A 13,649-nucleotide genomic window follows, 5' to 3' on the forward strand; every position below is an offset into this window, starting at 1 on the left:
GGACATTGCACCTTGGAGCCAGCAGCCTCCACAGATTGCAGTGTGTTGCTCACTCAGTTTGTGTGGTGTGTGGGTCTGTTTGGCCTTGCCCCACGCAAACAAGGAATGTACCCAGCATCACATTGCACCACTGCATCGAAAGTAAAGACTGGTACTGGGTGCGCAAGCTGTCTTTGAGGGATGCTTGTCCACCATTACTGAACTCACTGAGGAACCCTGGAATAAGCTTTGGTTCCCCAGGTTCCCCCAGAACTCCACTTGAAAGCCACTGCTGTGTGGATTCACACATAATGCACTGCTGCTATGACAAGTAAGTCTGGAGATGGACAACAGCTTTTAAGAAAGTGTTGAAGGTCATATTTAGAGGCATCATGTCCACACAGTTCTTTTGTTGCGCTGTTGCCTCTGGAGCTGTGTTCAGGCCTTTGTTTTCTTGTTTTCTGGTTTTGGAGCACTGCTAAAACTTAGGAATAAAGATGCTAGGATAAGTTTGCATTCCACAGGCCATGGTGCCTTTCCTGTACCTCCTGCAGGTCCTGCTGGTGGGGGCAGGGGTGGATAAAGCCAGTGGATTATTCAGAGCTCTCACACTTTGGGCTGAGCTGAAAGTTTGAAATTGTGTTTGGAGGCTGGAGGGGGGTGTCCTAAACATTGGTGGTGGGGAGTGAAATATTATGGCAGGTTTCAGAGGGGACTACTATTGTCCGGGGGGGGGGGGGCAGTTTCTCTTTTTGTTTTGTTTTTAAAAGCATGTTTCTGCTGCCACCTCTGGTAACATCAAAAGTTTCTTGTAAAGACTGTTGATTGATGGCTACCATGCCTCCTCCTCCCCAGAATGTCCTGGAATTAAGTTACATCATAACATAGCAATATCCTGCGGTGGCTGGGAGGAGGTCAGCATTCTTGCCATGAATTTCTGTTCTCTTGAGTTCCATAGAGGGCATTTGGCCCACCTCTACTTCTAGGAATGGCCTGGGGTTAAGGCTTCGGCCTGTGCCATACAGGGGGGATGGTACCTTGGGCTTCCTGAGGATATATTTCCCCCCGGTGAACCCTCTTAGAAGCCATGTTCTAAGTTTTTCACAGTGATTATTGTTTAGTGCCACTTGGTGTATAAATATATATATTAAAATTAAAAGTTGTTATTTCAGAGTGATAGGGGGCAAGCGGCTGTCTTGCTTTTCCAGACCAGTCTGGGACCAGGGCAGCTACTCCCCCTGGAAGGGACAATTAAAGATGTGGCCTGTGGTGGAGAATGCTCTCCATGGAACTTAGAGAAAAGAAATTCATGGTAAGAAATTCCCTTTTTTCCCATGATGCCTTTACACAATGCTACGCCTGGGGGATTGGGGGAAATTTAAAGCGAGGGCTCATAGACCCAGATACCCAGTGTGTGGGCTGGCATCAGTGCCATGAGACTTCCCAGGGAATGATGCCACACACACCCCCGGTTGATTATGGTGCCTGTTTTTGCCACCAGCTATGTCCTTGAGAAGCCCCATCTTTGCCATCCCAGGCAGGCAGGAAAAAGAGGAGGGGTTGGATCCAGATTGACACTGGATCAACTGTGCTGATGGAAGTGGACTTCCCTGCTGTCTCCTTCCCACAGTAGCCCCTCCAGCCCCCTGAAAATGCTACACAGAGCATCAGGAGACACTGCTGAATGGTGTGAACTGGGGGGGGGGATACCCCAAATCAGGTGGAGGGATGAGTGGGTCCCTTCCTCTGGCCGAAAGTCCCTTGTTTTCATGGAAGGCAGATCTTGCATCCAACCCGAGGTTGATCCCCCTAAATTGTTAGTCATGTAGCATCATTGTGCATGTAGGATTGCAGAAAAGGGAGGCCTCTGTCTTGAGGAGCATACAGTGTAAATGTTGGGAGACCAGACAGGGAAGGCAAGGCAAGGGTAACGAGGGGGAGCGGAAAGCAAATGCAGCGGCAGATGAGACGGGGACCGCAGCAGCACCCAACATCCAAGCGCTGCGGCATGGCTTGCTGGAGCGGCTATGTGGTCTGCCCACCTGTTCAGCACCTTGGCCGTGGGCTTCTGCTGGCAGTTGTTGGGAAGCTGCCTGCCATTTTGTTTTCCCACAGTGCCTGACGTAGTGTTACTTGGGAGCATGGTGAGAAAATTAAAATGGCAGGTGGCTTAGAGGTGAAGAGCGGTGGGTGAGCAAAGAAGCCAGGGGCTATTGCAGTGTGGAGGGGCAGCGGTTGTACCATGGGGTGTAACTCGGAGCTGACTCTGGATGAGCACTAACAGCTTAAGCCAAAGGTTTCACAGAACAGAAGGGTTGAGCCAGGGATGGAAAAATCTCCAAATTTTGGTTTCTTTCAGTTTCTCATTTTTCCAGTCTTAACTTCAGGTCATCCTGAACTTCGAGAAACGTTTGGTTAAGTTTGCATGCAAATTCGTAAGCATTTTTTGTGCTCATTTCGCCTAATGCATGCATTTTAGTACAACTTTTTGCCTCATATGCACATTTTTGCAAGCAGCTTTCCTGATATAATGCATTTTTAATGTTATTTTCCCCAATATATGCATTTTTGTGCACTTTAAAATCAGAGGGGTCTATTGCTAAATTCGGAGAAGTGCAACTTTCGAAGGATAACTGAGTTTCGGTTCGGATAGTGATTTGAAAGTGTGAAATTAGGTAACTGATTGAATTTCTCCCCCACCCCTAGTTTGAGCTGAGGTTTAAAGAAAGAAAGACACTGTTGGAGGCATAAGGGAGAACAGGTGGACCCATTTAAGAGCAGGAAGTCTATGAGCAGCTGAAGCTGGGAGCATTGGAGAAGTTGGGTTTTCCACCCAGTTGCTGGCCACTGTAGGAAACAGCATGATGAACTAGACAGATCTTTGGTTGGATCCCACAAGGCTTTTCCTCTCTTCTTGGAAGCAAAGTTCATGGGCAGGGAGATATCGGGGACAGAGACGGCTAGCTCGACACAGTAGATCCCAGTGTCCCAGATGCCAAGTCCTCCCGCTGAGAAATGAGGCAGCAGAGACCTGCTGTGCAATCCACAAACTCTTTATTTGGCTAATAGAACCTGTTCACCCCTGCAGCAACTCCAAAAGCCTAGAGCTGTCTTCTAGGCCTAATTTGCAAGGTAAATCTTTTGGTAAGAGCTACTGAAAGCAAGTTGGTTGCCTTTTCAACTCCAGACAAGTTTCCCGCCGTGCTCAGCTGGCTTTTTCTGAGCTCCTCCCTTCAGGGAGGATCTTCCTGACCCAACTTCTGATGGGAAGCCAATCTGGTGTGATGCCTACCACCTCCTCCTCTCAACTCCACCTGCCTAATTTAGTGGTGAATTCTGGCATCTGTCAATCCCAAAGCTCCCTCCCCTTCCAGCAGTGCCTGGGTTCCCACAGGGATTGGGGAAGGCGGTCTCTGAGCCTGACCCTCCTCCTCAGTAAGCCCCTGGGAAGGTTCTTCACTGACTCCTGGAGAGTCTTGGAGAATTTCCTCCCCCACACCCTGTCTCTGCTGGGCTTCTTCTAGCTCCATCTCCGAATCTCAACCAGAGTCTGAAACCAAAATAGAGGGCCTGGGCTCAGTCCTGATGCCCAGGTTGTGCAGGCCCCAATCTATTTGTAACCCACCCCCACGCCCTCAAGACAGGAGGGGAACTTCAAAGGATCAAGCCCTGGCAGCCACATAACACTACAGCATCTGTCCACTCCATCTCCTATCGTTTTATTTAAAACAAACTCACATTAGTGCCTTCCTGGTTTGAGAGTGATCCTGTTCCCAGTACAAAAAGTGCTGCAACATGGTCAACAGTCATCTAGTGTGGAAGAAAAGCCATTAAAGAGAGAGAGAGAGAATATATATATATATGTCTGTCTGTCTGTCAAATGACAATATTGCAGATCACAGAGGGTTCCACCCAGCAGAAGCAGCCAGTTGGATACCAGTCTTTCCTGCTCATGTCTTCCTTAAACACCTAATTATTGTAACTAGTCTCTCTGAATTTAAGGCAATTAGTGGTTGTCATTTTGCTCTTACCCCCGCAAATTCCCTTCCCCACTCCCCATCTCCCTGTGGGAAAGGTGGCGTTGCAAAATAGACTTCCCCGGTTTTGTTCTCTCTCTGTCTCTCTGTGCCAGGTAGAGGCCAGGTGTTGGAAATGGTACAATGTCCCATGGGCCTCTCTGTTGCAAGGATTAGAAATGGATTGCTGTTACGAAGTGGGAAGGCTATTAAGGGGGATCATGTTGAGTCGGGAATTCATTTCGAAGAGGGTGGGAAGGCAGGAAAAACGGGCTGAGGAAAAGGAGAGATCCCCAGTTCTGATGATATCCAAGTTGGTATTTCAGTAAATGGTTACGTTTGAAAGTTGCAGAATCTCCATCATGCATATGCAATGAGTGCGGGGAGGGAATAGAGCAGGATTTCCCACATTTCAGGTTGTCTGTTTTCTGAATTACAATGGGAAGCCTGCTTCACTCTGCCCCTTTTGCTGGTTGTTTGTGTTGCTGAGAGTACTGTGTTTTCTCCTGCTGCTGTTGGGTGCCATCTTTACGAAGTGAGGGCAGGAACCATCAGCCCTCACTGTGCGCTGGCTTCAAATCCCATTGGCTATGTTGCACTGTCTTGAAGCCAAACCACTGTGAAGGCAATATTTTTTGCCTTCACTCTGGCATCATCGGTGTAAACATGGTGCCCAGCAGCAGCAGAAAACACACTGGGAAATCAGCAATACTGAAGTTTCTCATTCTCGAAGCTCATTCTGACTCACGTTCATATCAGATTGCAAGCTTCCCCCCCACACACATGAAAATCCACGTGCATTTCCACGCACATTTCCACCCGCATTTTTGAAAAGCACGCATTCTTCTCCTATTGATTAAAGCGTGGTTGTGTGCATTTTTCAAACACTGTCTTTTTTGTTCTGCGAATTTCATCACAAGCTCGGGCGTGTATAGACTTCAAATGCAGATTGCATTCGGGTCTGCATTTGTGCTGGGAAGGGCAAAATGGGTGAGTTCTGATAAAAAACAAATAGAAACAAATTTCTTATAGATTCCTAGAGCAAAGTTGCCAGGTCATAGGTGGGGTGAACACCTTGCTCCTGTTTGCAGGTCTCCCAAAAAATCTCCAAGGGGAGCTGTTCACAGTGTGGAAACAGGATGGCAAAGGTGTTTCTTTGTGGTGGGGGTCAGCTCAACCTTCCCCTTATACCAGAAAATATTTATTTGTAGAATGCTTAAGAAAATGGGCTGCTCTCTATGGAGCTAATCCCCATGCATCATTGATCTGTATATTTCTCTCCTGCTGGATTCAAACACAAACACACACACACGTGTGCGCGCACACACACACACACACAGATAGATATCTATATCTGTCTGTCTCTATCTATATAGGATTCTGGTCACTCTCTATCAGAAGCAAGAATATTCTTGGAGTGACTGTGGGCCAAAACAGTTATGAAATGGGAAATCTGTGATCACATCTCTCCCACCTCCCTTTTTTAACTTTGTGGGAAGGGTCCTTATCACTAATATTTTTAATGCCCCAATTCTTCATACAAACATGAGCAAACCTACAGACAAAAATAAAGAGCCCCCTTGAGAGGGGGGCAAGTTTGGGGGTGGGGACAGATGGGTGGGATGCTTTAAATGCCCCATTCATGTGCAGTGGTCCCAATCTGGATTGGGGCCCACGTGCTTACACTGCAATTAAAAAAAAAAAGAAAAAGGTAAGGATCACCTACATGCTACGCATTTAACTCACCATGTAGTTTAGCCCTTGGGGACTCAGGAACTCAAACTGTGGCTGTGGGAGTTAAAACTGGGCTTAGCCGACACAGCATGCGCTCGGGAGCTATAGGGACTTGCAACTGGCAGGCAGCATGAAGCCTCTGGATTGGGCACCGGGCTGACTCTAGCCCTCCATCGAGTGTTCTCCTATGACCGCTGTTGCAGCTGCCATCTTTGTTTTCCCAAAGTGCAGTGCCCCAGAAACTCCTTAGTTCCAGAGCATTGTGGGTAAAGAAAAACCATGGTGGCCACTATTGAGATTGTTGTTGTTCTTACCCACAAACCCATGGAGGAACAGAAGTTCCGGAGCATTGCATTCTGGGAAAACTGAGAGGCCAACTTGGATTGGTGGTACGCCCCAGAAAGCATCACTATCAGGGGTGGGCCTGGCAGCTGCCCAAGGCTGCGGAGTGATGACACGGAGCTCAACTGGCCAAGCCTGGCCTTCTGCCCTTGTCTGCTCAACAGAGCAGGACTATTCACCTCCAGCAGGCCTGCAATAGGCTCTAGAGAGCCTCGGCTGAAGAATGGCTCCCCATATGCACTTAGACCTAAGAGAGCAAGTTTCAGGCATCACGCATGCTGAACCAGCAAATGAACTCTCAGTTAGTGTAGGTGCTACAGTTCCGATCAACGAGTATCGTGCCAAACTCTGCACACCCGTTGGTACCTTCTTGGTCCCCCCTCTTCTGGATTAGCACTTCACTTAGGAATTATTGTCATTATTTCTTAAATGCATGCGTCATTTCCCACTGCAAAGGGCAGTTGTGAAATGACTTACACGCACAATACAGAAACCTGTAATTAATATAGCAGTTTCTGATGGAAGGGGATCCAGATAATTGTGAAGATACGTGTCTGTGCTGTTAAACAGGGAATTAGGGATGGCGCGGACTCCCGACTGGGTCTGGGAGTCCATCAGGCTTCCTCCCGCCCATGGCCCCAGACCATGCCCACCGAGCCTCTGGCCTCGCTTGCAGCCTTCCAGACATCCCCTGTACTCATCCAGACCTGTCCGTGAGGGCCCACCATTTTGCCGAGCTTATTTTCATGGGGAAAAGGTAATTAAAAATGCACATTTTTAAATATGTGCACATTTGGGCTGGGAAAGGCTGATCTATGCAATATTAGAGGCATAAATGGCTCATTTACCATGAGAGCTTCAGCTACTGGGAGGTATAGAAATGAAATAAATAAACAAATATGCAATGAATATGCAATATAGTTCCCCCAGATAAGCTGCCCCAGTCTTGATGTTCTGTGCTGGTGGCCTTGCTTACCATACGGTGGCCTTGCTTACCATACAGCGGCCTACTGATATTTGTTTGGCTGTGGCACAGAGGAGGGCCTTCTCTGTTGTGGCACCCACCATGTGGAATTATTTCCCCCATGAGATCAGGCAGGCTCCTAGTGTGGCGTGTTTCCGCTGACAACTTAAGACACAAGTGTTTGCCCACTTATATCCCTGGCTATTTTAATGAGATATGTTATTGTTTCAGTACTGTTTTATTGTGTTATTGATAGGTTTTATGGTATTCTGTCACAATTTTGTCTTGTGATCCACTTTGGAGCTTGTTTTTCAAAAATGAAAAGAGACACAGACATTTTCTGAAACAAGCAAGCAATTCTATAGTCCCTTAGACAGTGCTCCAACCTTGGACCCAGGAGTCTGAGCTCCACACCCTCTTTCAGCCGGCGTGAACAGGATCGTGCTGGCTGCCTCCCTGAGGTTGCAAAGGCAACCTCGGAGGGAAGGGAAAGGGAGCGTACTGGTAGACAGGGAGGGGAGGGGATGGCTTATGCCATATCCCCAGGCCTTCCTGGCCTCCTCCTCTCCCCCACCCCAATGCTTCAGCTAGATGGGTGAAAATGTCCGTCTAGCTAAAATAAGATCATAAGAACATAAGAAGAGCTGTGCTGGATCAAACCAAGGGTACATCTAGTCCAGCAATCTGTTCAGAGTGGCTGCCCACCAGGAACCCACAAGCAGGGCATGAGTGCAACAGCACTCTCCCACCCATGTTCCCCAGGAACTGGTGTACATAGGCTCACTGCCTCTGGTACTGGAGGTAGCACATAGCCATCAAGGCTAGTAGCCATTGATAGCCTTCTCCAGGAATTTCTCCAACCCGCTTTTAAAGCCATCCAAATTGGTGGCCATCACTACGCCCTGTGGTAGTAAGTTCCATAGTTTAACTCTGTGCTCTGTGAAGCAGTACTTCCTTTTATCTGTCCTGAATCTCCCACCAATCAGCTACATAGGATGACCCCGAGTTCTAGTATCTTGAGAGCACCTCCCGCTCTGCAGCAGATACAGGTAAGCCTCCGAACTTACGAGTATCAAGGGTGAATCCGATAGGATGGTGCCCTAAATAAATAATGCATGGGAAGGTGGGAAAATAAAAGCATCGGTTTTGCATGTCCCGACATACCAGCAGCTCCCAAGGGCAGCCCCGGGGAGAGAGCAACTAGGCTACCCTGGTTATTTTCCCACACACGCGCCACTTAAAAATGAAACGCGAGTGTCGACGTACAAAGTCTGAATGCCGCCTCCCTCCCAGGGGGCAGGCAGCAGTGGTATGGATGCAGACCAAGGTAGACAGATGTACCCACAAGAGTGCTCCGTAGGGGAGGGAAAGATGAGCCGTGTCTGCCTGCTCAAGCAGCAGCAGCAGGTTACTTGAGAAATGAAAGAGATGGGAAGGTGAGCCCACCTGGGCCATCTGGGTCCTGATTCCCCAGCCTGATAGAGCCCCGTGCTCTCCCGCTCCATCCTGCCTGACCTCACCAGAGCCAGTTCCTTCATCTGATGGAAACATGGAGGGGACCAGCGAGGGATTCTGTTTCTATGGTAACTCCTTAATTGCTGCGGATCCGAGCTGCAGCATGAAGAGCTTCCTCTTTTGGAGAACTTCTTTGGAAGGGTTTGGTTTCTCTCTTCCAAGCCACTCCCATTCCCCATGGAGAACTGAATTGGTCACTGATGCTCCTGTTCTGCAGAGCTGTCGGGAAGTCTTGGCAATGGAGATTACGTGCACCTGGATTCTTTCCACCATCTGCCCCACACATTGTGCCTGCCTGGTTTCAGGTGGTCCCCCCCAGATGGCCCTTTGGTGACATTACATATATAATGGCCAATTCTGTCTCTCTGTGTCACAGCCTAACAGTGTCCTGAAAGTAGGGAGGCTCAACGATTTTGTTTGGTCTGCATTTCGAAAGGAACTGACCTGACCCACGCTTCCCACATTAATGCATGGACTGGAACACACAGATTTTGCACTTCTCTGAATTTTGCAATGCAGTTCTTGGCACAAAAGAGGATCAAATGCATATAAAAGGTGCATTTTAGTACTGAGTACGTTTAAAAAATGTATACTATGAGAGAAAATACAGTCGAGGAATGCGTACTTGGTCAAAGGTCTCCTCCCCCCCTCGAAATCCGCATATCATTTCCCCTCCCATTGATGGGTATCCTTAGTCAAGGAAATGGGTAGAACCATAGGATGGTAGAGACCTCCCCCTTCATGAGCATAGACAGAGGTACACCCACAGAGGAGGGGATCCAATCATTGATCCTCCCCCCCTCCAGCCAACCAGAAATTTCTGCTGTGGCTTCTCTTCTGAGGCTGCAACTGTGACATCAGAAGAGACTTCAGAGAGGGAGAAGAGGGGGCGGTATGGTGGGTGGGGAAGGGAGCAAGGAGGAGAGGCCTGGATCTACTCAACCCAAGAGCCTCTCCGTCGCCATTTCTGCCCACTGTCTGGTAAGCAAGCTAGATGGCTCAAGAGGTCCCTCTAGCTGAATGGTCTTTAAACGGAGGACAGAGAGGTGGTAAAAGCCTCCATCGTCCTCCTTCCCCACCTGGTTCTTGCCAGCAAGGCTTTGGATAGACAGAGATTGGGGCCTTCTATTGGGCAACAATCCCTTAGGATTGCACTCTAAAAAAGCAATCCTATGGGGATGGGCAGCTGCCTCCGAACTCAGAGGCAACTGCCTATCCAATGCACGGTGGGAGGAGCGCAGAAGGGCTCCTCCCCTCCGTGCTCCAGCCGCCTTGCATTCGCAGCTTGTCGGCCAACTTCAGCTGTCTAGAGACAGGACATCGGAGCGCGGGGTGGGGAGGCTGGGCGACACATAGGAAGTGCTGTACCACCCCAGGGAATGCCCCCTTTGCCCCGCTCCATGCTGCTCTTATGAACGTGGAGCACAGGATGATCTCCACCACCTACGAGATGGCAGTGGAGAGGGCAGGGAGGCGGTCCTCTGGGAACCAACCAATCCTATAGCCGTCTAGCCACTGTCTAGCAGCCATAGGATCACGCCCTAAAGGTTGCAAAGTGCTGGTCCAGAGTTCTGATTGTGTTCTTGAAGGTCTTCTTACATAGACTGGAATCGGGCATGGCAGGGATGCCTCTTCCTCTCAGTGTGTGCCTGTTGGAGATGTACAAGCCAGCCTGGGTGGCTTTTCCAGCTGCTAGAAAGTGTATCTTCTTGGCAACCATGAACCTACTTCTTTTCTTCCCGTGCACGAACACGGCTACCCCTCTGGGAACCAATTAATGCAGCTGCAGCTGTGGGAAGGGGTGGTGACATATTACCCGAAATACCGCAACAGATGTCCTTGTGTGTGCTATGAGGTATAAAAGCGCAAGAGGGGTATAGTGTCACCATGATGGGATCGTATCGATGTGACACGAGGTGTAGATTCAGAGCATCAAAATCCAGGGAGAAACTCAGACGAGATCATCCTCAGTAGCATCTCTGCTTCTGCTAAGCTCATTCTGAGAAGCCCAGGGTTCCCAGCTGTGCAGTTCAGAAATGAACGATCTGCACCAACCCTTCAGCTACTCAATCCCTGCATGCTTCTGCTGAGACACCGCTTCTCCCTTCTCCTTCTCGGTAGGTTTCTGGTTCAGCCCGGAGTGTGAATACATCCGCCATTGCATCGTCCAATCCCAGCAGCTTGTGGAGGGGAAGGTCCAGGTATCCGTCTCGAAAGGCAACGTGTACATTTTGGGGCGGGAGTCGAGCCAGTCTTTGTACAACAAGGAACTTGTGAGGTAAGCACCGATCCTGAAAGGCATGCCTGCACTGCACGCCTAAACGTCATCCTCGTGAACATCTGTGTCATGAGAACAGAAGCAGAGGTGTGCTGGATCAGAGCAAAGGCCCATCTAGTCAGTTAATCAGCAAGGTACTTACTGTGAACCACCCAGAGAGCTTCGGCTATTGGGCGGGATAGAAATGAAACAAATGAATAAGGTAATTTTAGCCCCAAGACTAAGGGCACAATCCTATGCATGTTTAGACTGAACATTGTGCCTTGAATGGTTGTGCCTTTAATGAAATTAAAGGTTGTGCCTTTAATGAAATTAAAGGTTGTGCCTTTAATGATCTTACCCCCTGCCCCCATTTAGACGGCCATGTGTATTACCTTAGTGGTGAACCGCACAACTAACATTTCTTTTCTCTTCTCCGCTTCCATGGCCAACCCATGCTAGACAGCTTCTTCTATGTTCCTGACACGTTATAGCAAAAAAAAAAAAAAAAAAAAGCCCCAAAGGCTGTGGGGAACAGTGTGTTAAAACAACAACAGCATTATTTACTGATCCTGGTCTTTTAAAAAGCAAAACAAAATAGGACTCTTGAGCATGTTCAGTTTTTCGTGTTCAACTCCCTTAAATCACAGCACCATCCTGACCACAGGAATCAAATGGCTTTGCTTTTACTACTCTCGTTACCTGCTGCTCTCTGGGTGGTCGTTTGGGGGGCCCCTGGACTGCAGAACCCTAGACTGTGGCCCTGGCGTCTTGCCCCAGCTGCACCATTGCAACTAGGCCAGCATCTTGTTTCACACCAGGGCCTCTTTGGAAGCCCACAGGGCAACAGCTTGCTCTCTTCCTCTGTTTCTGCCCAGCAGCTGGTATCCAGAGGCATGCTGCCTCTCTGATCCCAAAGGTACCTGTGAAGGACTGAGGCCTACAGAGCAAGCTGAAAAGGTCAAGCCTAGAAGCTTGGGGGGGGCGCGTTGTTGGGAGGGGTAACCCTTAGAAGAGTAGTTTCATTTCCCCAGTTAAGTTCCATTTTCCTGAGTTAGGTTTCATTTCTCCAGGTTTGAAAACAGTACTTTCGGTTTCAGGGAAGGAGGGGATAAAAAGGGAGAGAGAGCCAGTGAGAGAGGCAGAGGAAGACCAGAGCAGGAAGAGAGAGCAGGAAGAAGCAGCCTGGAGAAGTTTTAAGTGCAGCAAGAGTAGAGGAACTTGCATTTTGGCAACCTTTATTTTCTCTTAATGCTTTTGTATCACTCAGCTCTATTCTGTAAATACCTCTAGTTGTAATGTGCTTGCTTGAATTTACCAGTAAACTGTTGTGGTTAAAACCCAAGTGTCTGAAGTGCTAATCACCCCATGTCTACAGCCTAAACCCCACATTATTGGAAGGGGAAGTTTACAAGAAGGAAGGTGGGATTCTTAAGGAGGCAAGCGATCCTTAAGGAGTTGTTCAGGGGGTCCAGGTCATAAGGGGAACCCCGACAGTAGCATATGGCCATCATGACTAGTAGCCATTGATAGCCTTATCCTCCAGAAATTCGTCTCATCCCCTTTTAAAGCCACCTAAGCCAGGCATGAGGTTAGTAGATCTAGAACTCTAGGTGAACTGCAGCATATTGGCAAGGATTTGTTTAAAACTCCCAGTTGTTTTAACAATAGAAACAAAATGAGCCCCCCCCCCCACTTACTTATACTGCTGAAATGAAAAGAGCTCAGGGTAACCAGGAGTGGATTTCTATGTGGAAGGACTGTAAGCTCCATTCAGTTCTGCTACTCGGAACAAAATCCTGGGCTCAGAATTCTCTAATTCCAAGTGTACGTCTTTTGCACCAGGCCCCGTTTGGTGGGTCTCAAGGTTGTACTCAAAAAACAACAACACCGAAGTCCTGCACACTTAAGTGTGCCCACCCGTAATCTAAACGGGTGGCCATTACCACATCCTGTGGCAGCGAGTTCCACAGGTTAACGATGTGCCGTGTGGAGGCATACATCTTTTTTCCTGTCCTGAATCTTCTGCAAATCCTGCACGGTGACTCACAGTGTAACTTACAAGAAGGGTCCTTGCCTTTGAGACTTTATAGCCCCTTTTATCCTTTGTGTGAAAGCACTGAAGTAGACGTGGAGGAAGTTTCCATACAGTCAGACATGCCTAATGACTTTGGAGCTATCACTTCCTCTAAGCTGGGTGAGGTTTTGTTGTTGTTTTTTAAAAATTAAGCAAGGGTCTTGTTTAAAAGTCAAATCTATTTTTCTGTATTATGCTATCCCCCTTTTATACTGCTGTCTGCCTCTCTCTCTCCCATGACTTCTCCCCCACCCACCCCAAACACACACACCTCCCTTCAACCCCTTTCAATCCTTCTAAACACTTTATAAGCCATAAATATACCCAAATCAGTTTAGATCAGTCAGAGTAAATGTCAAATTATCCTCTCTTTTTCTGTCTCTGGCTCTTTCTTCCCTCCCCCTCGAAATCAACAGCTCCTAATAATCCATCCCAACCCTTCATTATGGTTTGCATTCTCATGCGGGGAGATTAAATGAATAACGTAAAAAGAAGAGAGTGGCGGGGGGAGCAATGGAAAAAGAGAGAGAGAGCAAACGAGAGAGGGGGGAACAGGAGCACTTATTCTCACTGTGTCTCAAGCCATTTTCCTTTTCTTTTTGATTTCTACATCGCTGGTTTGAAAAGCGTTTGAGTGACGGCATCACGGGAACCCGAGAGAGAGCTGTGAGAGGTGCGTCGTGCAAAAAATGCCTTCGCACAGTAGGTAGAAAGTAACGTAATTATAGAGCAGGTCAGAACCACTCAGATGAGCAAAAATAAAAG

The 13,649-nt window shown here is 48.3% G+C and overlaps 1 protein-coding gene across 1 annotated transcript in view; it reads left to right on the forward strand.

Moving 5' to 3' along the window:
- ASS1 (argininosuccinate synthase 1) overlaps positions 1–13,649 on the forward strand; it is a 115,850-nt gene that overhangs the window by 92,618 nt on the left and 9,583 nt on the right. The window contains exon 13 of the mRNA XM_084821334.1: positions 10,672–10,828. Within this exon, the coding sequence (XP_084677460.1) occupies positions 10,672–10,828 (157 nt within the window). The remainder of the gene's footprint in view (positions 1–10,671; positions 10,829–13,649) is intronic.

Source organism: Heloderma suspectum, chromosome 14, assembly GCF_057233095.1.
Source record: "Heloderma suspectum isolate Gila_16-S chromosome 14, 16-S_ref, whole genome shotgun sequence".
In the NCBI taxonomy this organism is placed as follows: domain Eukaryota; kingdom Metazoa; phylum Chordata; class Lepidosauria; order Squamata; family Helodermatidae; genus Heloderma; species Heloderma suspectum.